The sequence below is a fragment of the Peromyscus maniculatus genome, chromosome 5 (assembly GCF_049852395.1).
Source record: "Peromyscus maniculatus bairdii isolate BWxNUB_F1_BW_parent chromosome 5, HU_Pman_BW_mat_3.1, whole genome shotgun sequence".
NCBI classification, from domain to species: Eukaryota; Metazoa; Chordata; class Mammalia; order Rodentia; family Cricetidae; genus Peromyscus; species Peromyscus maniculatus.
Genome location: NC_134856.1, coordinates 56,084,285 through 56,108,331, shown reverse-complemented (window position 1 = coordinate 56,108,331; position 24,047 = coordinate 56,084,285). Strand labels below are relative to the sequence as shown.

The 24,047-nt window shown below is 53.7% G+C and overlaps 3 protein-coding genes across 5 annotated transcripts in view; 2 read left to right on the top strand and 1 right to left on the bottom strand.

Moving 5' to 3' along the window:
• The window catches only part of Galns (galactosamine (N-acetyl)-6-sulfatase), a 34,280-nt gene extending 19,621 nt beyond the window's left edge, over positions 1 to 14,659 (top strand). Inside the window, exons 9-14 of one of the 3 annotated variants that reach the window (XR_006072282.2) lie at positions 1,583 to 1,686; positions 5,059 to 5,195; positions 5,893 to 5,995; positions 10,254 to 10,375; positions 12,282 to 12,536; positions 13,781 to 14,659. Coding sequence is in view for 1 of the 3 variants with exons in the window: in XM_006987392.4 (XP_006987454.1) it covers positions 1,583 to 1,686; positions 5,059 to 5,195; positions 5,893 to 5,995; positions 10,254 to 10,375; positions 12,419 to 12,536; positions 13,781 to 13,867 (671 nt within the window). In the remaining 2 variants the exon portion in view is untranslated. Of the gene's footprint in view, positions 1 to 1,582; positions 1,687 to 5,058; positions 5,196 to 5,892; positions 5,996 to 10,253; positions 10,434 to 12,281; positions 12,537 to 13,780 lie in introns of all 3 variants that reach the window. The other 2 variants (XR_001579667.3, XM_006987392.4) reach the window with 2 other exon arrangements.
• A 1,668-nt stretch (positions 14,660 to 16,327) lies between these two features.
• Positions 16,328 to 18,532, top strand: Aprt (adenine phosphoribosyltransferase). Its single transcript, XM_006987391.4, has 5 exons — positions 16,328 to 16,486; positions 16,617 to 16,723; positions 17,680 to 17,813; positions 17,960 to 18,038; positions 18,151 to 18,532. The coding sequence occupies exons 1-5, from the start codon at positions 16,407 to 16,409 to the stop codon at positions 18,291 to 18,293; spliced, it is 543 nt and encodes a 180-aa protein (XP_006987453.1). The 5' UTR covers positions 16,328 to 16,406; the 3' UTR covers positions 18,294 to 18,532.
• Positions 18,533 to 18,936: 404 nt separating this feature from the next.
• On the bottom strand, positions 18,937 to 23,683 carry Cdt1 (chromatin licensing and DNA replication factor 1). The gene is made up of 10 exons (XM_006987390.4): positions 23,399 to 23,683; positions 22,755 to 22,898; positions 22,527 to 22,678; positions 21,848 to 22,045; positions 21,607 to 21,752; positions 21,366 to 21,466; positions 20,752 to 20,940; positions 20,251 to 20,406; positions 19,966 to 20,167; positions 18,937 to 19,564 (listed from the first exon to the last, which is right to left on the bottom strand). Exons 1-10 carry the CDS (start codon positions 23,612 to 23,614, stop codon positions 19,404 to 19,406), a joined length of 1,665 nt encoding a protein of 554 aa, XP_006987452.3. The 5' UTR covers positions 23,615 to 23,683; the 3' UTR covers positions 18,937 to 19,403.
• Between the last annotated feature and the right edge of the window lie 364 nt (positions 23,684 to 24,047).

Sequence of the window (24,047 nt, the reverse complement as noted above, 5' to 3'; positions counted from 1 at the left end):
TTTTGTTTTGTTTTGTTTGTTTTTAAAGATTTATTTATTTATTATGTATACAGTGTTCTGCCTGCACATATCCCTGCAGGCCAGAAGAGGGCACCAGATCTCATTACAGATGGTTGTTTGTGAGCCACCATGTGGTTGCTGGGAATTGAACTCAGGACCTTTGGAAGAACAAGCAGTGCTCTTTACCTCTGAGCCATCTCTCCAGCCCTTTTTATTTATTTTTTTTTATTTTTCGAGACAGGGTTTCTCTGTAACTTTGGAGCCTGTCCTGGACTAGCTCTGTAGACCAGGCTGGCCTCGAACTCACAGAGATCCACCTGCCTCTGCCTCCCGAGTGCTGGGATTAAAGGCGTGCGCCACCACCGCCTGGCGTCAGAGCTTGTTTTTAAAACATTAAAAAAAAAAAAAAAAAAAAAACCTTAAAATAAAACCCACATTCCCATACCTAGTTTAAGAAGTAGAAATAGATCTGGGCAGTGGTGGCACACACCTTTAATCCCAGCACTCAGGAGGCGGAGGCAGGTGCCCAGCCTGGTCTACAGAGTGAGTTCCAGGACAGCCAGGGCTACACAGAGAAACTCTGTCTTGGAAACCCCCCCCCCAAAAAAAAAAAAAAGTAGAACATGGTCACCTTCAGGCCCCAGGTATCCTCCCCAGACACAACTTTCTTGCTTCCTACCATCTCTTCTTAACGGTGTCCGTGCCTGTTTCTCATTAACCTGGTGAGGGGTGAAAAGAGCTGCTGCCGGGACTTCTGGCTTGAGTTCTGTTCACACTGCTGTGTCTGCTGCATATGGAGAAGAAGTAGGTTTCCATGGGAGCTACAGAGCACAGTGACTGCCATTTCCATGGATGAGTCTTGTGTGACTTTTCACTGGGAAAACACTTTGTTTCTCCCTACCTTTGTGTCTTGGGGCCTGAGGTGGAATCTCAGCAGCTCATGCTCTGGCATCTGTCCTTGTGGAACAGGCCCACCCAGCTCTAAGACCCTTGGAATTCATCCTTGTGTCTAGGATAAAGATGTGAAAGGTCTTTGCCCTACCAGCTTCCCACAGGCTTATTCAGGGGCTAATATCTTCAAAATCTAGCTGTGTGCCCTACCCCCCTACAGATGGTGTAAAGACAAGAGGGGATCTGGGAGAGGCTGCATTTTACATAGGACCCACCCATTACATGATGCCTGTGAATATTAGCATCTAATAACACTAACTGGAAACATCAGGGTCTATGGCTGTGATAGGAATGGGCTTCTATGACTGCTTTCTATTCCTGAGCAGTGACTCCTAGTAGGCTGGTGGCTCCTAGTGAGGCAAGAATTTTCTGTTCTCTCTGGAAAGCTATAGCCAGAGCATCTTAGCTGTCTGGGTCAGAACCACCCAGGTTTTCTGATTTGTATCTGCAACCTGACCCCCTCCTCCTGGTCTTTTGTCCCTGTGATGACCTCAGGACTCAAATGTGCCTAACCAGGAGTTCAGAAGTCAGGATAAGCCACTTGTCAGCAGGGGTGCTGTGTGCCCCTCATTCCCCAGAGGATCTGAGCCCTGAGATCTTGAGGCTGATAGGTGGTGACTCTCATCCCCAGGTGGCAGCAATGGTCCCTTCCTGTGTGGGAAGCAGACTACATTTGAAGGTGGCATGAGGGAACCTGCGATCGCTTGGTGGCCAGGGCACATTGCTGCAGGCCAGGTGAGTCAGCGTTCCACACTGAAGCTTTATCTCCTGCAAGGTCTCTGGGGGCACTGGTGCCAGATGATAAAGAGTCTTCTGTAGTCAATCGACTGCCCATGTTCTGTGGACTTACACCAGGGACAGCTGCAGCCCTCCATGGGACCCTGATGCCTTTGTGGCAAAGACCAGAGGTAGGGCCTCAAGTGGGTGAGTGTGTATCTTGCCCCAGTCTGGACACTTTCATGTCACGCAGCATCCTCACCTCCAGCTCTGTTCCCAGGTAGGCCACCCCTTGTCTAAGAATCCACTGCGGACCTTGTAGTCACCACGCTAAGTGCTTGCTGCTGAGATTAACGTTCATGTCACTGTTCCTCAGCTGACCTCTTCCTCCAGCGATCTTGGAGACAGTGCCTCCCTTTGGGTTCCTCAATTCACCCTGCAGTGGGAGCCTCCATATTCTTAGGAGTGGACAGAATAGCTGATTTTAGCAAATACTGGCTTGCATGGAGAGTACAGGCCAATCTCCTGCTAGAGACCAGACGATGCACATCCTTAATCCCACCCACTGTCTTATTTGCCTATTGCTGTGTGATATTCTGTAGCACAGAGTTCAGGGATTGCGATACAGATGTCCCTCGTGGCTACCATCCTGCCAGACACGGTCTTTACGCTTCCTCTATTGCACATGTTAGGAAAGTGAGGCCCAGAGAGGTCACCTGTCCAGTCTGCCAGCTCCTACGGCAGACCTGGTGACAACCCCCAGGTGTCCAGCCATGAGACTTACCCTCAGTATCTAGCTTCTAAACCTAGACCTGCTTGAGCCTCTGCCCCTCACTGCCCTCTGCCTGGGGCCTCTTGACATGAGACTTCCAGGTCACACTAATCCCAGAGCCTCACCGGGTGGTGGATCTCAGGGTTTGTTGGACAGGCCTGCCTGTCATCTGGCCAGCTCCCTCTGTAGAACAGAGTGCCCATGGCAGTAAACACATCATATGTAGAAGACACATGGTTACTGGGATACTAATGGCCGCTCAGACTGGCCGTGACCCTCTGACCCTCAGGAGAGGGACCTAGCCCACAGCCGCACCAACCCTTCCTTTCCTCAGCGGTCACTCCCAGCTCTCATGTCGTCATTGTCATCGGGCGGGGAATGGGAGACACATGAGGTTTTCCTGGGAAGGGACACTTGGCATGGCCTTGGTTCCCCCATGAGGAGCCATTTCCAATCCTAGGTTGGACCCCGCCCCCACCTGGCACGGGCACAGCTCAGAGGGACAGGAAAGAGAACACTGGAGCTGCCTGTGGCCCGGGGCGCCTAACCTCTGTGCGTGTGGCCACTGGGTCGGAGCATCTGCTTCCACAGCTGTTCCTGACAGATGCCCTCCGGAGGCTCGACACTGGGGTCAAAGACACACAGCCTTGCCCTCTGAGGAGAGACAGAGCTCCAGAGCTCCAGAGCGGCGGCTTTCTTTCACCGTGCTTCCCACAAGACAGCAAACTGGAATGGAATCACGTGGGATTTGGGCTGTGCTCTGTAATAACTTTAAACACCCCAACATTCATCTCCCCTGCAGCAGACACAGCCTTCCTGTTGCCGCACCTGGCAGTGGTGGTATAATTGCAGCCTTCGATCCCATTTCATGGCGAAGAGGCTGACGGCACCCTCCTGCTGTTCAGTACAGTATCCCAAACAGCCCGCGTGTGCTCAGCTGCAGGCACCGGCGGAGCTGTCAGGTCCCCTCCTTTCAGTCACCTCAGCCATGGGACATGCTCCCTTCCCTTATTTTTTCCCTAATGATGAAAGTTTCTGGATTCCACCACCACCACCCACCCCACCCCCCCCCCCGCTTCCCTCTTTTTTGGAGGGAAATGCGTAGCAGGGACCATGAACCACTCAGAAGGCTCCGTTCCCTGCAAAGGCTTCAGAAGGCCTTGGTTGTTCCCTTGCTGCCATAGGTAGGGAGACCCTGGCACCTGTAAGAACGTTCCCAAGGAGGCTCTACAGAAGCGCGTCCATGTCAGACAGGGACCTTGTTGCATGGTAACAGTCGTGTCTGTCAGATTTCGGAAAGAGACGAGAGTCTGAGCGACCTCAACAGATGGGACTTTTATTTCAAGCGGTGAAGGACAGCCGTGTTCCTGTGGGGAAGGAGGGGTCTGCGTGGGGCGGGGGCACGGGTTGTGGGGTTTGGGAATGAGGAACTAGGTACTCCAGCAGAGAGAACACGCAGATTGCAAGGCTCTCTCCCGCATTGTTTGTCCAGACAAGGCCATTTTGTCTTTAGAAGCCGCCCCCACCCCCGAGCTATCAGGATGTGGGTGATACGTGACTGAGCCAGGCAAGGCAGGAAGGACGGGAGTTTCGACATAGAGGTAGAGGATTTCAGCAAGCCTTAGGGGACAGGAGGTCCCGTGGTCAGGGGCCGGCTGAGTTTGTTGGAGGTTTATTCAGTGTCTCCAGCTGGCACGACTGAATGAGGGCCAAGCAAGGAGTGATAAGGCCAGTGCCGTCTAAACTGAACTCGGGCTGAGGTCCGGACTGGCTGCTATGGAGTCATGTCTTCCTAGAGGACCACAGACGCCCTCTTCCAGAGACTGTGCTCATCGTACGCCGGCCTTCCCAAGCCACAGAGGTCAAGAAAAAGACATGCACACTGCCTCTCTCCAGCACAGCAGCACTTAGAGGGTATTGGGGGTGGGTGAGCCCGTGAAGGAGATCAGTGTTACCGAAGAGGCAGAGCCACAGAAGACCCCCAGCCACTTACTGACTGGGGCTGCCCTTGAACATGAGCAGAAAACAGTCACGCACGCTTCCCACAGGGCTAATACATCCACAGATAAACAGTAGTGGACCCAGCAAGTGCCCCTGCCTCTCTTGGAACGTCTCACTGGGTGGGACAGGAGCAGCACCATTTGGGTTGGCTTCCTTGCTACTTCTGGGACACTCCTGACCTTTTCTCTTTCCGTGTACAAAGCTCATAGTAGCTTTCAGGTGTCAAGTGTTAAAATGAGCGTTGCCTACTCTCTCGGAACAGCTGAGCCTTGAAAGGAGGGACCCCTGTGTTTCTCTGTAAAGAGCCAGGAAGAGATGCTAGCATTCTGGGTCTAACTATGACAGCTGCTCCATGGGTAGCAGAAGTGGGGCATGAATGTGGCCTGACTCTGGGGTCAGATATGCAGTCTAAGTCCCATCTACCACCGACCATCCCTGTGACTCCACTCAACCCTGGCTGTGACCCCCCTCCCCATGGCATGTGGCAAATATGTACAAGTTGGAGCATGTGTGCACATCTGCAGACCCAGAGGAGAATCGGGTGCTCATCACCCCAGGCTCCAGCCCCCAAACACCATCAGCTCAGGATGTCTCAAGGAGTACTACATCCGTTTCAGGTCAGCCACCAGCTGGGAAGCATCATGGACCTCTTTACCACCAGCCTGTCCCTTGCAGGCCTGAAGCCACCCAGTGACAGGGTAATCGACGGACTTGACCTACTCCCCAACATGCTTCAGGGCCACACCATGGACAGGTTGGTGCTGGACAACATCTGTTTCAGTTCTAGTCCTCCCTCCCTTGCCCTGCTCCTCATGGTGGGGCCCAGCGCTGCTCACAGGCTGTAACTTCCTCATTGGCTAGCTATTGACCCACATGGAAGGAAGCAGGAGTATAGATGCGGGAACAGAGGGAGACAAGATGGTATGGGGAACCTTGTAGCTATGGAGTGTGTACCTGGGAAGGAGACCAGCCTGGGCCCATTGGGGCACTGAGAAGCCCTGACTCTTAGGAAAACATCTTAAGGCTTTAGAGGTAAGGGGTGTCCTAGCATGTATGTAGGCTTCTCCCAGGCCCAGACCCATCTGATTTCCAAGAAGAGGGATCTCATTATCACCAGCTCAACTCCTTTGCCATCCCAACCTCCTAGGGCCTGGCTTTGCCTCATCAAAGGCCAGGGACAAGCAGGGGATGACTCGGGCCAATCCCTATAGCCTTGTTGACTACCATACACACAGGGCCAAGTGAGACCCCAGGACCTCATGAATGCTAGGAGAGCATTTTGCTGAGCCACACACCCCTGTCCCCTCCTGCTTTTTATACTATGTGGCCTTAGTACCTCTTTAAAGTGTTAGTCAGCACCTGCCTGGAGGCATGGGCAGCTCACCACTCCAGAAGCCCCACACGTGAATACAAGGACTTGATCATGATTCCTTCTCTCCTCAACACAACAGGCCCATATTTTATTACCGTGGCAACACACTGATGGCAGTCACTCTTGGCCAGTACAAGGCCCACTTCTGGACTTGGACCAACTCCTGGGAGGAGTTCAGACAGGTACAGGCCCCTGAGTACAAGCCCTGGGAGGGGCACCACTGGAAGATCCCTGGAGAACTGATCTGTCCACTTCTAAGCTACCATCAGGGGAGGTACCGTGGCCCTGCAGCCTCCCTCCCTCCCTCATGTGGCCCTGTGGGCCCTGCCCATTCTCAGTTTGCATGTACAGATGGCCAGAGGTAAAGGCTGGGCACACTTCCTTCTCCCCTGTGTGATATGGGCTCCCTGGGACACGCTAGGGACATGAGTGGTGTCCAACGGAGAAAGAAGGTAGGGGACAGACAAATACTCTCTCCTGGCATGTCCTGCCTGCACAGGAGGTCTTCAGAGAGCACGAGGTCCAGGTTCAGGCAGAGGGCCTCACTATCTACCATGCCCCTAACTAAGTTTCTCCTTAGCACCCCTCTCTTGCTCCTTCCAAAGCAGGCAGCATCAGTGGTGGCCTGACCAGGTCCAGATGCTAATGCCCACAAATGGAGGCATCAGTATCTACATCCTGGTGCCTGCTCAAGGTCTGAAGGTAAAGTGCCACACCACATATAACCCATGTGGGGCTGCCATGGTTCCTGTGTCCTGCAAGGTACTGGTCCTACCTCCTCCATCCCCTCAGGCTCTGCAGGGTTCTTAAACACATGAAAACCTACTAATGTGCCTTAATAGGGAAGAAAATTACTTAATGAAAAACCCAAATACTAGAACATTCTGAACCAACAAGGAAGCAAACTATAAATGTCTCTGCTCAGGAGGCTCCAGCTAAGCAAGGCTTTGGGCTGGGCAGTATGCCAGGCTGGGCTGGGTATGTGTGGGCAGGTGAACAGCATATACCCAGGTGGACATGTGGCCATAACTCAAAGGCACAATCCCCGGTGCCTTGTTTAGAAGTTTGGTACAGCCTAGGACAGTGTCCAAAACCCATGTTTCGCCCATCCCCTTTCTGACCCACACTGCCTGAGGGCCATCCTAACCATTGGCCTGCCATGCCATCAAAGACTATTCTAGTTAGGGTTTCTATTGCTGTGAAGCAAGTTGGGGAGGAAAAGGTAGGTTTGGCTCACACTTCCTCACTGTAGTCCATTACTGAAGGAAGTCAGGGCAGGAACCTGGAGGCAGGAGACGATGCACAGGCCATGGAGGGGAGCCGCTTACTGGCTTGCTCCCCATGGCTTGTTCAGTCTATTTTCTTATAGAACCCAGGACCACCAGCCCAGGGATGGCACCGCCCACAGTGGTCTGAGCCCTCCTCCGTTAATCACATCTTCCGGAAGCATTTTCTCAGTTGAGAGTCCCTCCTCTCAGGTGACTAGCTTGTGTCAACAAGCTGACAAAACTGTCCGGCGCAAGCAGCCAGTGTCCTAGAGACCTGTTTCCCGGGTGCTCGTGGACACCCCTGGTCCCTGTAACCCCGGAGTGCCTCTGGAATTCCCTCAAGGGATCTGAGGCTACAGGGAATAGAGCGTTAGGGTTGCCACACATGCCCTTGTACACTCCTCAGGGTTTTTTCCTGGGATACCTATTGTTGGCTCCTTGAGAGTCTGGGTAGTTTAAAAGTCAGAAGGAAGAAATCCCCTCTCATGCCTGGGTGGATCTCTCTCTGGATCCCTGCAGGGCCACATGGGGATAAGGTGGCTACTCTGCCACTTTGGGCTCCTTAAGGCAGGGTCCAGAGAAACCCATCTTTGCTTCTACCAGACTAGGCCCCACCCAAGAAGGCATACATCAAATCCTGTCAGCACCTTTGAATGTCTGGAAGATTCTCCAGGCAGAAGTCATATCTACATGGCATGGTGGGTATGAGTTGGTCCTGACTTGAACACATTTACTCTAAAGGCCAGGTCTGAGGGTATTATAGCCTGCATACTCTACTCCAGGTCACTTGAGAGGCTAGCCTGTTCCACTCCCTACTTGGGCCTAGGACCAGTGGAACCCAGGATTCCTTAGTGTGACTATTCCATACAGACTGATAGGCAGGTCCTCAGTGCACTACCAAGTAGGCCCCACCCTTTGGTGGAGGCTTTAACATCCCTTCCTCGAAACCCAGTGCTAGAAACCAGCCAGGCCTGGTGGGAGGTGAGGAGAAAATACAGAGATGGACAAGGGTGCCAGACTCATTAGGAGCAGGGATTTTTGTTGTTGTTGTTTTTCTGAGACAGGGTTTCTCTGAGTAGCCCTAGCAGTCCTGGAACTCACTCTGTGACCACAGTGACCTCAAACTCAGAGATCTGCCTGCCTCTGCTTCCCTCCCAAGGGCTAGGATTAAAGGCGTGTGCTACCACCACCCAGACTTTTTTTTTTTTTTAATCAGTTGACTTTTTTTACTTAATTAAACTGCAGCTGTCCTGAGTTCCCATGGTCTGATTTAGAACTGAAGCCTAGCTAAAAGGGGAGGGGTATTTTTAAAGGCAAAAGGCCACCATCTGTCCCTGCTGATGTGAGCTGCAGGTGTGAGAACATCCCAGGTCTGTTGTTCCTGGAATTCCTGGCAGTGTCTTAACGGCCTCAGGTTGCTCACTGGACTAGCTTCAGACCTAAAATGGAGTCCTCAGCTGCTACAACACCTGAACTTTCACCGTCCCAGGAGAGTGGGTCAACCAGAGGGTTCGTGTCCCTCACCATCTCTCCAAAATCAGTGTTTGATTTCTAGCAGCCTGCCTGTCCCCTGTGCATCCAGAGCCAGGCCAGAGTCCAGCTCTGTGGGGAAGATAAAGCATAATGTACAGCAGGCTGGCTTCCCTGCCAGTGCCCTGAGGGTGAGGTGCTCAGACAACCCCAGCTGTAAGAGAAATCCTAGACCAATTAGCAGGATCTTAATTAAATAGCTTATTTGATTTGCATCCAAATTATAATTTATGTGTTCCATCTAGACCTGGGTACTTCTCCACTGCTTAACATTTTCCTGCTAACTGTGGTGGTTCCCTGCCGTGCACTGTTTGTTTGTTCCCTGGCAGGGCGCTCCCGGAGGTCCAGATTCTGGAGCCCACGGTGACGGGAAGGTAGCCTGTCCTTCCAGCCCCCGTTTGTCTCTGCAGCTCGGTGCAAATGGAACTTCATAGTCTGCGCCCTCCCTGCTTTAAAAGCTAAACTGCCACCATCACAGGGTTTTTTACTGGTGTTAGAGACGTTTGTTAGTGAACTGCACTGCACTGCACTTTCCAGCCCAGCCACCATTTCAAATGTAAGCAAACCCTACAATGTTGTTTCCCACTGGCAGCATGGCTGACACAAGGGCACCTGAATCCTGGTACTTAGTGTGAGCTCCTGCCTCACAGTTCTGTCTGGGACTGTTGGAGACTTGATGGGGACATTCCCCATCAGTGCACCTGAGTAGTAACCAGAGAGATCTGGGAGGGCAAAGGACGAGCTTGCACACATGAACCTTTGTAGTGGAATCAGGCTGTACCTAGGAAAGCGAGCCTCAGCAGCCAAGCTACCTGAGAAGAAGCTGCAGGGGTTGGCTCCATGCTACCAGAGTACATAGTCAGCCTCCCCTCTGCTTCTGAATGCAGAAGTGGTGGTTATTTATAGTGTGTGCCCTTCTCTTGAGTCTGTTGGTCATGACTGTTTTGTCCCTTACCTTCACCTTCCACGTTCAGCTCTGGGTCTATCTACATGTTCTCTAGGCTTTTAAGCAAAAGGCCCTTCTTTTTGCCTGGTCTAGTGACTCATCCATCCCCTTCTAAGAAGTCCACTGTTTTCCCTGGCCACACACTGAGAGGGCTTTATGGAGCTCAGGGGCTCTCCTCTGAGCCACTGGTCAAAGTCAAGATGTGGGACTGCAGGCCGGGCGGTGGTGGCGCACGCCTTTAATCCCAGCACTCGGGAGGCAGAGCCCGGCGAATCTCTGTGAGTTTGAGGCCAGCCTGGGCTACCAAGTGAGTTCCAGGAAAAAGGCGCAAAGCTACACAGAGAAACCCTGTCTCGAAAAACCAAAAAAAAAAAAAAAGAGAGAGAGATGTGGACTGCCTACACTGTTTCATTTTGTTTTGAGGCAGGGTTTCATGTAGCCCAGGATGACTTCAAACTCACGATATTCCTACTTCTACCTCCTGAAGCTTTTCCCTTCAGCCAGATGGCCATATTCTACCTGATTCATGTTTGTTCATCAGTGAACACTGCAGCACTCCATCTGTGTAGGCAGAAAGCTCTGGTGCTAGAAGGTACAGGGGTATGGTGGATGTGAGGAACAGGACAGTAGGGCACCTCTTTTGACATGGGCTCTGGCCCTGGGGTATTCAGTTAGGCTCTATGCCTCTCGTTGCAGGGCATTGACTTCTGTCCCGGTCAGAATGTCTCAGGAGTCACAACCCATACCCAGGAAGAACACACGGAGCTACCCCTGATCTTCCACCTGGGACGTGACCCAGGGGAGAGATTCCCACTCAGGTGAGGCAGGGGCAGGGTCTCCATGCTCCAGAGGAGACATTGGCCAGACAGGCCAAAGGTGAGAACCACGTCTGGGTGTTCTGTCTTCCATGGAGTTACTCCTCTGGTCTCAGAAGGAATGTATGCCTTTGTGAGGGTGTGAACCACACAGAGGGCTGGAACCAGAACCCACAGCACTCATCTAGGGCCGATGTTGAACCTATCAATTCCCAGAAACCTACATCTCCACTTTGGATCGTGGCTGCCTTGCTCTCTGGGAGCCCTCTTCTTGTATTCCTTTCCTGGTTGCTTCTCATCTCTGCCCCTTCTAGGTTCTGTCCACTTACACCCCCCAGCAATGGGTCCTATTCTCTGAGCTACCTTCAGGGATGGCCAAGGGCACGAGTGAGGGATCCAGGCTTAGGATACATCTGTCCGCACTGACTAGTCCTCTTCCTAGAAGGCTGCTGTGCTGGGAGTGGCCCTACTGTCATCAAGGGAGCAGCCAAACCTAGCGCAAGGTTAGGTAGAGTACAGCCTAAGTCTCTGAAGGCCTTCAGTTCCCTTGGGATCACAGTGGTGGTTGGGGTACTTGCAGGGTAGGGACCAGGGGGTCATCTTCTTACCAGTCATCCTGAGACATGAGGAAATCTGAGGACTTAGTTCACATGCAGAATTTTCTCTGCCCATGTCTTGTTAGATCCTGAGTTGCAGATAACTGAGATTCGTCTGCAGCCTGAGCTTGGCACCCTGCATGTACCCAGCCCCAGGCTCTGCTCATTGTGGGCATATCAGCGGTATGTGTTGTGCTGAGCCATGCACCACACAGTGAGTGTGCTGTGGTTTGCTTCACACTCAGCTAAAGGCTCCCTGACAGTCCAGCAGATGCTATGGTACAGGGGGATGGATGGACCTTGTTGGAATGGTCAGGTGAAGGGGGGTTGTACAGAATGGGGCAGGAGAGGACACAGATGGCTAGATAGCTCAGTGGAGAGTGCTTGCCTAGTGCTCCATCCCTAGCACCTCCAGAAAAGAAAAATATATTTCATTGGTCTTGTCTGGGAGGGAAATTCAGCATTAAATTTTTATTTATTTGAGACAGGGTCTTACTATGTAGCCCTGGCCTGGAATTCACTATACAAGGCTGGCCTCAAACTCACAGAGATCAGCCTGCCTCTGCCTCCTGAGTGTTGGCTTTAAAGGTGTGCGCCACCATGCTCCCCTTAGCATTAACCTTTAAGGAACCACCAGTCATGTCCCAGGGCTGAGGCCTTGGTTCCTCATGGCCTCCCCATGCTGCCCAGGGACAGACTTGTTCCATGGGTTTTCATTTATAGTTCCCTAAGGACACATTGTGTGGGCAACAGTAAACATGATGTAAAATGACAAAAAGACTTGGTCCCCATTGACATCCTTGCAGCTTCATTTTAGTACCACAGTTGGTGACAGTCCAGAGGTTGGTTATGTGCCATCTGCATGGTGCATCCATTAACTTGTCTTCTTAGTGAAAAATGAATCAAATTCTGAAGGTGCCTATGCTGGAACTTCAGGGCTGTGTGTGCTGTTTTCCTTCCATCTGCACCTGACCCCTTCTCAGCATAAGACAGGACTTTCTAAGGAAACAGCACGTGTCGTATGTGTACGTGTTTCAGAACAGTGCCAACTGCTGTGGTGGTTCCCGTGGAGAGGCCCCAGTCTGCAGGGCCCAGTCTCCAACCCACACACAGGTCGTGTTGGCAGTGACAGAGGAGGGCTCCCTGCCATAGCTCAGCTTCCTAGGCCCTCATTTCCTTCCCCTGGCAGAGTCTGACCACAGGAGAGCAGCTCACAGTACAGACAGCTGTCCAGGGAGGTTCAAGGGTCACCATGTGGGAGCCCACAGCCCACTCTGACTTCAGACTGCCACCCTTGCTCTTCCCACCTCTAGAGACAACTCAAGGTCTCAGGCTTTCCACGCTAGACCACTTCATGTCCTAGAATGTCTATGAACCTCCTAAGCTGCCTGCCAGGAGATGATTGGCCTTGGACACAAGAGCATTGTAACCAGAGCCTTCTTCTCTCCAGCTTTGCCAGTGATGAATACCAGGATGTCCTCAGCAGGATGACCCAGGTTGTCCAGCGGCACCAGAAGTCCTTGGTCCCTGGACAGCCCCAGCTCAATGTGTGTAGCCAGGCTGTCATGGTGAGTGGTCTATGTGTGCATGTTGGGGCTTGCCTGTGCTTGGCTACTGCTACCCATGCCAGACACTGGTCTCATCCAATTTTGAAGACATCTTGGCTCCCTGTACACATGCAGCTCAGCCTGGTAAGGTGTACTCAGGCACCAAAGTGGAAATCATTGTTCTGGACAGTATGGGAGGGAAATGCACAACATCCCACTACTAGGATTATCGGAGGGTGAGTAGCCTTGTTCAGGACAGGGCTGGGTATGGCAGGAACATAAGAGGGAGGGGGTCGCTTAAAGCAGCCATACTGGAAGGTCTATACCCAGCAAAGATGGCTCCCCATGCTGTGTAGATAGAGTTCCCCTGTATACTCTAGTCCCTTCCCAAGCCCCTAAGGCTGCTTGCACTTAGGGCAGAATTGCATGTAACTGACTAGGAGTGGCTGGATACTCAGGTGAGAGTCCCATGATTCTCCTGGTGGTCCTTAAATCAATAGTTAACAAACCAAGCTGTCATGATATTTTTGTAAGCAAGCCCAGCTAACGTCCTGAAGATGGCACCAGTTTGGCTCAGGAGACAGTCCCTACCATACTAGTGGTCTGACCTCTAAATGATAGTGGTAGTTCAGGAGTTTCTCAGGACTACCAGGTTTCTGGGGCCCCAAGAGCTTGAGTGTCCTCACGGTGGGGCATTGCTGTCCCCATCCTGTCTGCAGCTGCTCTGTAGCACAGGCTGAGTCCAGTGAGTGGCCTCAGGGGAGAATATGGGTCTTTTCCTAACAAGCTGCTGTGACACAGTCTAGGGGTTCTGATCAAGTTCATTTTCTCTGCCAATCAAGTAATTAAAAGTCAGGAAAAATCAGCAGGCAGCAGCGGAGGAAGACCAAGCAGCACACAGGATCAGCAGGTGAAGGAAGGAGGACACACACACATGTAGCAGACACAGAGAACAACAAACCCTCTGTGAAGCAAAACTCCAGTCTCTTCCCGAGGGCTGGGGCTTTAAAGTCTCTGCAAGGTTTTCCTCCCCTAATTTAGGGTTGGTCAGTTTGAAGAAAACTAGGGTGTGTGATAGGCCCAGAACCCGTGTGTGGCCTGTCATGAGCAGGCCTTGAACTGGTTGAGCCAGTCCCTAAGTGGGACGCCTGCTGGTGGGGGACAGAAGTCTACAAAGCTCATGTCTTTTTTTTTATTATTATTGCTGATTGTGCCCAGACAAGTCTGAATAACCGCAGTTTATTTCCTTAAATGTCATTTTCTAGAATTGGGCACCTCCAGGCTGTGAAAAGCTAGGGAAGTGTCTGACACCTCCTGAGTCTGTCCCTGAGAAGTGCTCCTGGCCCCATTAGCCAAGACCAGAATCTCCAGTCAGCCCTGCAAGTGTCCGGAAGGAAGGCTTTGGCCTTGGGACTGATGGACGAAAGAGACCAGCTGCCCTCTGCTCACCCACCACTGGTTGGACGGCCTCTGCAACCAGTAGCAAGGTTCCAAGACTGTATACTGGAGACCTGACCCTGGAGTCCACTCTGGTACTGCAGCCCATCTTCCCAGCTGCCTATTGAAAAAGAAGCAGTTCTTACTGCCCTGCTGCTCTTGACCATGACCCAGTGCTCCAGCCCAGGGTCTGAAGGGCTGTCACTTTGCCTTCTCACTATTTCTGCATATATTTCAACGTTGGTGCTTTAGACAGAGGTGAAGATTTCACTGCTATGCCATGGAGCCACCATCTGCCTGGCCATCAGTCCTCACCCCCATGACAACTCCCTCGGGTTACCCTCCCTCTTTTCCCACTGGCTACAAACAAGAGACAAAAATATCACATCGTCCAAGCCCAAGGTGAGATCTGTTACTGCCCCATGGAGACAGGAAGGTGACAGCCTAAGTTTCTGGCTCTGGCTCAGCACACTATGGGTCCACTTCTGCTGTACCTGCCATCGGTCATGTGCAGGCTACAAGATATAATCTCCAAAACCCCTTCCCAGAAGGCTCGTGGGAGCTGTCTGTCCATCATGAACAAGTTTTCACATCTCTGCAACGATTGTAGTGCCAAAGCTGAACTGTAAAGGTTGGAAAATGATAACAAAGAGAGATTGAGAGACCAAGAATAAAGGAACAGGAGGTGTGTTGGTTTTTTGAGACAAGGGTTTCTTTGTGGTGTAGCTTTGTCCTGGAACTGGCTCTGTAGACCAGGCTGGCCTTGAACTCAGAAATCTGCTTGCCTCTGCCTCCTGAGTGCTGAGATTAAAAGCATGTGCCACCATGCCCACCTATCCTGGTTTTTAAAATAGAGATGATGGGAGACATTGTATGTTAGATGTCCCATGTACCTGTTGCATGAACTTCCCCTGGAGAGACATAATCATCTATATGTCTCAGATAGAATACCAATGACAGACCAAAGTAACAATTGCATCTAATGAGTTCACTGCTTACAGGAGCATGGATGACCCCAAAGCAGCTCCATCATCCTAACTGAAAAGTCTCAACCCAGCATGGATGACAACTTCCCTAAAAATGCATAGTGGAGCCTCCCTTCAGTTAACCTTCCACCCTGTATATATAAAATATACTCTAGCATCTCCAGAGACTGCCACAAATGGAAGAACTACAGCAGGCAGGGGGGGGGGTGAGGAAAGGGATGGTTGGAATCTATTAGACCTTTCTCACACCCTCTCCATTGACAGAACATAGGTCCAATCTGGAGGATTTCTTTTGAGTAATTACAACTGCACTGTAACACGAATCTTAAAAGGTCTTATTAATAAAAAACCCAGAGCCAGATATTGGGGTGAACGCTGAAAGATCAGAGAAGCAGAGAGCAAGCCACTAGTTCTTACCCCTACAAAATCCTCCACCGAAAGAGAGCAAGTTCCTGTTTCCTCACGCCTTATATACCTTTCCCGGTCCTGCCATATTACTTTCTGGAATTAAAGGCATATGTGCTTCCCAAGCAAAGGCATGAGATCTCAAGTGCTGGGATTAAAGGTGTGTGCCACCACTGCCTGGCTCAGTTCCCAGTGTGGCCTTGAACTCACAGAGATCCAAACAGATCTCTGCCTCCTGAATGCTAGGATTAGGGGTGTGTGCAACCACTGTCTGGCCTCTCTGTGTACTCTAGTGGCTGGCTCTGTCCTCTGATCCTCAGATAAGTTTTATTGGGGGATATTTATTCACTATACCACACCGAAGATGATAATGGGCATTATACTTGGAGGACAGTCTTGTGTCTGGGCAGGTAGATCCCATTCTGTCCTTGGCTGTCCAGATCTTCGGGTCCTCTCCCCCAAACGAAGAGGGTACAGATGCCCAGGAGGGTCTGTGGCCTCAAGGTAAGCACCCCGACGTGCTGTCCTGCTTTTCCTCTCCACTCCAGGCCATACACAATGCACTTGCACCTCTGTACTTGAAACTGCCCTCCAGCTCCCTTCCTAGCTAATTCCCGGAAAGCAGGGGCTGAATTTCAGTCCCCTTGCACTGCGTGCCAGAGCAAAGGGACTGTGGTAACATGCGCACCGGCCCCTCCAGGTCCAGAAGGCTGGCCCTGGGAGAAGCGGGTCTGAAAGAGTGCAGGACCCAGAAGCCAAAAAGGGTACCAAGGCGCGTATTCTTTTCCCACCCAGAAATAACCCTATATTTCCAGTTTGAAGTCACCTGGGGTTGGAGCAAATGTGCTACTTCCTGCCAGAGGCCACCAGCCCCGCAACCAACTCCCCCAGAGGCCCGCCCCCTCCTGGTCCCGCCCCTCCCGCCCCTCATGCTGGACCTCTCCCTAAGGACGCCCCGCCCTAGAATTCCCGCCCACCAAGGATGCCCCGCCCTTGTTCCCGGGACTAGTTTAACCCTAGCCTGCTGACACCCCTCCGCCCTTCCTCTCGAGTGCACGCGGATATGGCGGAGCCTGAGTTGCAGCTGGTGGCGCAGCGCATCCGCAGTTTCCCGGACTTCCCCATCCCCGGCGTGCTGTTCAGGTGCGGTCACGAGCCCGCGAGGCGTTGGCGCCCAGCGCTCGGCTCTTGGCGCAGGCGCCTGGGCAGTCTCGGGGATCTTGCCGGGCCTCCTCCCAGCCTTCCCCGGTCACCAGCCTGTCCTTGTTCCCAGGGATATCTCGCCCCTCCTGAAGGACCCCGACTCCTTCCGAGCTTCCATCCGCCTCCTGGCCAATCACCTTAAGTCCACGCATGGCGGCAAGATCGACTACATCGCAGGCGAGTGGCCACGCTAGGCCGTGCTGGTCCCCCACTACCCAGGCCCTCCCTTTCCCCCGTCTGTCACCCACAGCCTACCCCACACCCACCCTGACCCTCCTTTAGCACCCTGTTCCTCCCTGTGTCGTCCCTTATTGACCCTAGATGACTACTACGTCTCTACCCCTGCTAGGTCCTGACTTCCGCCCTCAGTGCCTGTTCCTACTTAGAGATGAACTCGACTCTGTCCTTGTTCAGGGCCAGCCTTTCCTCCCTTAGGGAATGAATCTGGCTGCAGGACCGTAAGGAGCATTGTGTGTTTCAGGAGAACTTTGAGGAAGGCCCTGGAACCTCCAAATGGGCTTCCTTGCTAGGGGCAGCTTCTAGGATGAGCTAGATGCTAAAAAATGCGGTAGCCTTGGGACAGACGGGGGCGTGCCTGGGCAGCCTGGAGCCTGGTAGCCTCAGGGGCTGTTTCTTTCAGGGCTATGCCAGAGTCTCTCTCCTTCCCCTACACAATCTTGTGCTTAACACCTGCTGTATACCAAGCTCCATGCTTGGACTTCAGAAACACCCTAGAGTAGCTGAATGTCCACCAGGGAAGTTGGACATGTCCCAGAGGGTGAGAACCCCAGAGAACAGGGTAGCCCAGGCAAGTGCTCAGGAGCCACAGTACTGATGCCCATGTCACTTCCTATTGGCACCCCCTGACCATGCTCCAGGAATTAGGGAATGCTTCCTCCCTGCTACAGCTCAGGCCTCCTCAGAGGTGACCCGGGTCATGTACCCCCGTACTGTAGAGTGCTCCTGGGCAGATGTTTTTGAGAGGTGGCAAAAGCCACCCTAAGTGACCCTGAGCTGTACAGAAAGCAAGTAACACCCCCAATGCTAAGAAGCTGCCCAATAGCCATCAGCTTTCTAGCTGTAGCTAGTAAGGTCTAGTATTCCCCGCCAATGCTGTTCTCTCTCCCTAACAGGCTTAGACTCCAGGGGCTTCCTGTTTGGGCCCTCCCTAGCGCAGGAGCTGGGCCTGGGCTGTGTGCTCATCCGGAAGCGTGGAAAGCTGCCGGGCCCCACAGTGTCAGTCTCCTATGCTCTGGAGTATGGCAAGGTAACCGGGCAGTGGGTGGCTGTCTAGGAGCAGCTGGGAGCTCAGAGGTTGAGACATCGGGCCAGGTTTATACCACCAGGAAACATGGAAAGGCTAGGGGTGGTGGTCACTTGTTAGCTCCTAGACTTAACGCTTCCTGTCTGCAGGCTGAACTGGAAATCCAGAAAGACGCCTTAGAACCTGGGCAGAAAGTGGTCGTTGTAGATGATCTCCTGGCCACTGGAGGTAAGAGCCACTCCACAGCATAAACAGGTTCCAAAGGGACAAGCCTTATCTGGGGTGCTGACTCGGCAAAGAGCCACCCTACCTTCTCTTTTCCTTGTCCCTTTGCCCCCAGGAACCATGCGTGCGGCCTGTGAGCTGCTGGGCCAGCTACGGGCCGAGGTGGTGGAGTGCGTGAGCCTGGTGGAGCTGACCTCGCTGAAGGGCAGAGAGAAGCTAGGGCCTGTGCCATTCTTCTCTCTTCTGCAGTATGAATGACCAAGGGGCTGGAATAGCTGCTGCACCCCCGCCCCCAGCCTCTCTCTATGACTGGACAGCGGCTCGGCCCTGGCACCCAAGTGACCTTTGTGAGCCACCAGCTGCCCTTTCCTGGGCCACCATGCCTATGGACCGACCACCTGGGCCCTCGCACTTTCTGTATGTGCTGAGTCCTGAAGCAGAGCTGTGCTGCTGCTGTAGGTTATGGCACAGCAAGATCAATAAACAGCTTTGTTACACACGGTGCTTACTGTCTTGCATGGATCCCATTCCACGGCTGACGTGATAGGGGGCAGGGGGCAGAGATGGGGCCCAGCGTCAGCTTACGGACCTGAAAGCAGCAGGCTCAGCTCTGTACAGAAGCCATAGACAGCCCCCTAGGAAGCAGTCTCCCTTTGATGCTGACTACGTGTGTAAGTTTTCTAGGCCATTCTTTGGGGGCCTGAGGGCACTGTACAGTAACCACCTTAAAATCCTATTTTGTTGAGCAGCAGTACCAAGTTGTTAGGTCAGAACTAGCCTTGCACGTGCCAGACAAGCCCTCTGCCATTCATCCACACCCCCAGCATGATTGCTTTCGCCCCGATTTTTACTGGCCTGGTCTTGCTAGTCACAGAAGAAAACACGGCACAACAGCAGGGCATTGTTTAAAGGGATTTTATGGTGACCTGTTCGGTTTAGTCTCGGTAGTACTTTTATTTACACGATTTTACTATATACAGAAGGTCCAATTTCACTCTGCCATTCAGAACTCACTGTCCTTGTGAAATGTAGCCAGAAGTCCAAGTTCTCTGTGTGCGTCTTAAGGCTCTAAGCAAGAATGCTATCATGAGCACGGAGGAGCAGGCGAGGCTAGCCTAGGGCTTCCCTCTGGACCTTGACTAGACGAGTAGTTCGTGGGATGGACATCCAACATACTCGGCTCCCCAGTCTACTTCCCCAACACTCACACAAGTGCTGGGCCTGGGGTACCAAAGCCTCGGGAACCAACACTTCGTGAGACCCATGGGCACAATGGCTGCCCATACTGGCAGCAGACTGTGTCACGGAGAGGGAAGCGCGTACGTGCTGTATTGATAAAGGGAACAGACCAGCCGGTGAAGAACTCGGTCACAGCCCCTCAGTGTGGACCTGGTGGGTCAGCCTGGCGGTGAGGCCGGCTAGGTCAGCGGCTTTGTCCAGCTTGATGTAGGTGTCAGTCCGAACGCGATGCAGGCTGAGCCAGTCTGGCAGCAACTCAGACAGGAGCAACACGTGCTTCTCCATCTCCCCTGCAGAAGTGCATTGTGGGTTTAAGCACGGGGCCTGGATGACTTGCTCAGCCCACTTAGCCAGCCCGGTGCCTTATACCCCACCCCCCACCCTCGCCCCCAACAGGCCTTTCTCAAGGCTAAACCACAGCTGTGTGCAGTGGAGACAAGCAGAGGCCTGGGGGTCCCTGGGCACTGCTCTCAAGCACCAGGGGGAATGAACAGCAAGGGCAAGACACACATACTCCAAGCCTGGTGAGCAGGGCCTGAAAGCAGAGATGAGGCCTGAGGTGGCCAAACTGGGATTCCAACAAGTCCGTGGCAAGCAAACTGTCCCTGGTCAGAAATGGACCCAGCTTCTTGCCAAGGACACGGTGAGCTTGACCACGCCCACCCTCAGCCCTCTCTTGCTCTGTACAAACCGGGGCTCAGGGCAGCTCGGCAGCTCTCCACCATCCTCGCGCAGACCACCTCCATAGTGAGCGCTGGCTTGCGCTCAGACACAAAGACACCACGCAACACGCGGGCCAGCTCTGGCAAACGCTCTAACCGCCGCAGCCGGAGCTCCTGTTCCGGGCACCGGGTCATCTGTGCCAGCTGCTTCTGGACCTCCTTGGCCCTTATCTGTACGAAGTGGGTCAGCAGCAAATGGTTACCAAGGCCCCCCTCTTGTCACCAAGGCCCCCTCCCCATGACCGGGGACTTACCCGCTCCAGCAAGGCCTGGGACACACCCTTCAGGGCACTGGGAGAGGCAGCTGGGGGGGTGGCTGGTGGAGTGGCTGGGAGTGCTGGACTAGAGGGCGACCCAGAGCTACTAGGCTCGGCTGAGCGCAGGACCAGGTTACTCAAGGCCTTCTCCATCTGCAGAGTAGGCACAGGACAGATGTCACAAACGGTGACTAACTGCCCCAGCCTTGTGAGGGGAAGCCCTTTGCCCATCCAGGAATCCCCTCTCTCCAGGCCAAGTTCCCTAGTCTCGGAGTCCCAGCAGATAGACACAGCCAGCTGAGCTGTTGCGGTGAGTGTGTGTACACGCATGAGTGTGAGAGAATACGGGGCACATCTTATTTCTGTGCCCTTAGCTGAGAAAGTGATCAGGTAACAAACCCAGAGGCACTCAGCTACTACCTCCACCCACTGGGGTCAGGCTGCTGACCATACTCCCTGAGAAGAAAGGGATGAATTTTAGAGGCTCAAGAGCCTCACCTTGGGTGACATCAAGCTGCGGGCTCGGGACAACACCTCCTGGGCGGTGGTGAGCTTCTCCCTGACGGGAGGCTGGGGCAGTTCGGCTGGTTCAATGTCAGGCACTTCATCCACATTGAAGCGGGGGTGCCAGCGGGTCAGCTGGTCTTCAGGCACGGCCATGGGGGGGTTCAGTGCAGCAAGGAAAGCCTGAGGGGAAGGAGAGCGTTGGGCTACTCAATTCAATCCCAGCTAAAAAAAAAAAAAACCCAGGCAAACAAACAACTTAGCCTTTCTCTGCCTAGGGAAACGGCCAGGTATAAAGAGGCGCGTTCCTAGCATATAGGTATGGTTGACAGTGGCATGAGAACTCTCTCAGGGTCTCAAGGAAATCCTGAACCCCCCAGCTTTTGGGTTCCAGGCAGCTCTGCCCCAGCTCCAGCCTATACAGAAGGTGTCAGCAACGGAATCAACCCTCCTCACATTTTAAGATATCCATAGCAAGGGGTTAAGAGAAATCTTTGTCTTTGCAGTGAGGACGGGGGCACTGAACGGGGAGCAGGGCACTTAAGGCCACTGTCCGCTTACAGGGGGATTGAACCTGCTCAATGGCCTCCACAAACCCCAGCACTCACTTTGTGATGCTGCTTGACTCGCTCCACCAGGTTCTGTCGGAAGATGTGCCTGCGCTGCAGGAGGCACGTGGCTGTGAGCTGCGTGGCACCACCACCAGCCTCTGTAAGAAGAAAACACGGTGAGCCCAGGTCCATCCAGCTGCCCACCTGAAATCCCAAAACTAGGCCTGATACCAACACCTCATGCTCACCCCCAAGGCCAAGGTTAGTGAGCACACCCAGAACCTCGACCAAGACTCACCCCGGTCCAGCAAGGGCTCTATGGTGAGTTGGTAATCAGATCTCTTGATGCTGTCCTTGAACGTGGGGACATTGCATTCCTGGCGGAAGCAATATGATGTGGGGTACACGGTTTTGATCTGGCCCACATTGCGCTCTTCAAAGCGCCTAGAGAAGAAGAAAGAGAGGGCTGGGTCAGAAGGACCACGCAGACTGGCAGCAGACTTCGAGGGCAACCAAACCCGCCCTCCCTCCCCACTCACTTGCGCATCATGTCCTGGACACCTTGCTTGACTTTAGCGAAGGTCACAGTCTCAGCTCGATTGTGAAGCATGCTCACGATGGTGTCCATGCTACGGAACATCTCGGCCAGCACTTGATACTTGTAGGGCAGGATAAGGCCAGGGGGACCAGGCTGGGCCAGGGCATGGAAGCGCTGGTAGGCAGGGACTTTCTCGACACTGTCAACGGGAAACAGTCTCATTAGACCACCAAACCACACAATGTGACCCCACCACCACCACCGGACAACAAGGTAACAGAGCCCTTTACAACCAAAGCCTCAAAACTAACTACCCATTTGCAAAGTCCTTGCAGATCTGCCGCTGCCTGTGAGGACAGTATCCACACATAATCTCTGCCTCACCTGCCTGCCCAGATAAAGACATAGACAGGCACAGCGTCCACAGCTGCCCATAGCATTTAGAAGGAGCCAAAGACAGGAGTGACCATGTCCTTTTCAGGTGGGGGAGAAGGGCATAGTGCTGGTGAGGTGTAGATATGTGCTGTATATATGTCTAGGCAATCTGGCTCCCAGCTTCGTGGCCACACTAATCGTCTCCCTGGAAGTCACGGCACCCAGGCCACCCACCCACTCAAGCCCTACAGTGCCTAACAGCCTGTCCTCCCCTGGACCTTGTCTTGTGGCCCACTAGGACTCACCATGGTTGCTCTGTGGGCACCTTGGCATCTGGCGTACAAGACTCCACAGCATTCTCCTGGACTTTGGCCCTCAGGGCCCGAGCCCTGGCTCCCAACTTACGGGCCCGCCTCAGACAGGACTGGAGCTCAGAGATCGAATCCTCTGAGGAGACCTAGGGACAAGAGGTGCTGTCAGTTCTACCCGTTATCCATCACCCTGCCCACGGCCCACCCTCAGTCCAGCCTTACCTTGTCCTGCTTTTGGGCTGTGGCAGAAAGGCCTGGACCTTCTGAAACAGTGGCGATCTTTATTCTCTTGACAGGAGATGGGCTTACTGGGGAGCCAGGGTCAGCTGGAGAGCTGGGATCAGCTGGGGAACTGGAGCAGGAGTCCTGGTCATTAAGAAGCCACAGATCAATACACTGGGGGTGGGAGTGGGGGTACCTGCTCTGCAGGAGGAGCACCGGCCTGCAGAGCAAGAACCAGGTTGTAAGTTCACTAGGCCCGGAGGGCTGGAGACAGGCTCTAGGGCAATGCCTGCCAATTGAGGCGTCTAATGATACAGGAAAGATCCACCTGGTTTGTGGGGCCTCTTCCTCCTTGAAGCAGCTTCCAGGCCTGACTCTCTTGTGTTTTCTCTCCATTTCAGAAGTTCCAGCCCAATTCTTTGCGGAATACCCACCCCTAACCCCTGCCTGCTGCAGCCTCCCAGGAAGCCCAGGACCCCTCTTGCACGCGGCTGCTGGTTCCCCTGAGGAAAGAAAGGAGTAGCCAGCCTGATCGAGACTCTACTCCTCCCTCGGGCTTGGCGCCCAGTCCCCTGCCTCAGTGCCCGATAGCCAGGGTTTCCTCTCCTAACCAGGGGTCCTCTGGGGTCCCACGCGCGCCTCACCAGTCCAGGAAGCCGCAGCCTCCGGCGCGCGAGCGGTGCGGGCTGGTCGCTCCTGGGTTCGGTGGCGGGACGGGCACGCTTGCGGCTGCTGCTCCGGGTGAACTCGGGGGTCACAAGCCCACTGGGGCTCGGGGTGAGACAGGCCGACTTGGCCCGCGAAGCAGTAAGGCTCGGGCGACGGCGCGCATAGAAATCGGTAACACGACTTTGCGCCATGGCGCCAAAAAGCTAGTTCCCGCGGATTTCGCGCGGATTTCGCGGCTTCTGCCTCGCCCCGCCCAGGCCGTACCATCAAGCGCAGTTCTCGGAGGGGGGAAAAAAATGTGCACACTCCAGAGCATGCGCGCTAGTGTGCACCAAGACGCGCATGCGTCACGCCGGACCTCTGCCGTACCTTTGGATTGGGCAAACGAGAAAGGGAGCGGCCGGGGGTGGGGGTGGGCAGGAATGGTTTGGACTCCTGACCACTGGCGCGCTGACGTGCGGCATAGCACATGCGCTGTCTGTCATTTACGCGCGCGAGCTGGGCTCTGGCGCGTAGGGGGTCTCAAATCCACGTCTCTTGCAGCGCGAAGTGGGGCGCCTACGAGCCAGTGGCTCCTGGCCAGGCAAAGAGGCGATCGGGTGAAAGAAGACACTTCTGCTCCTG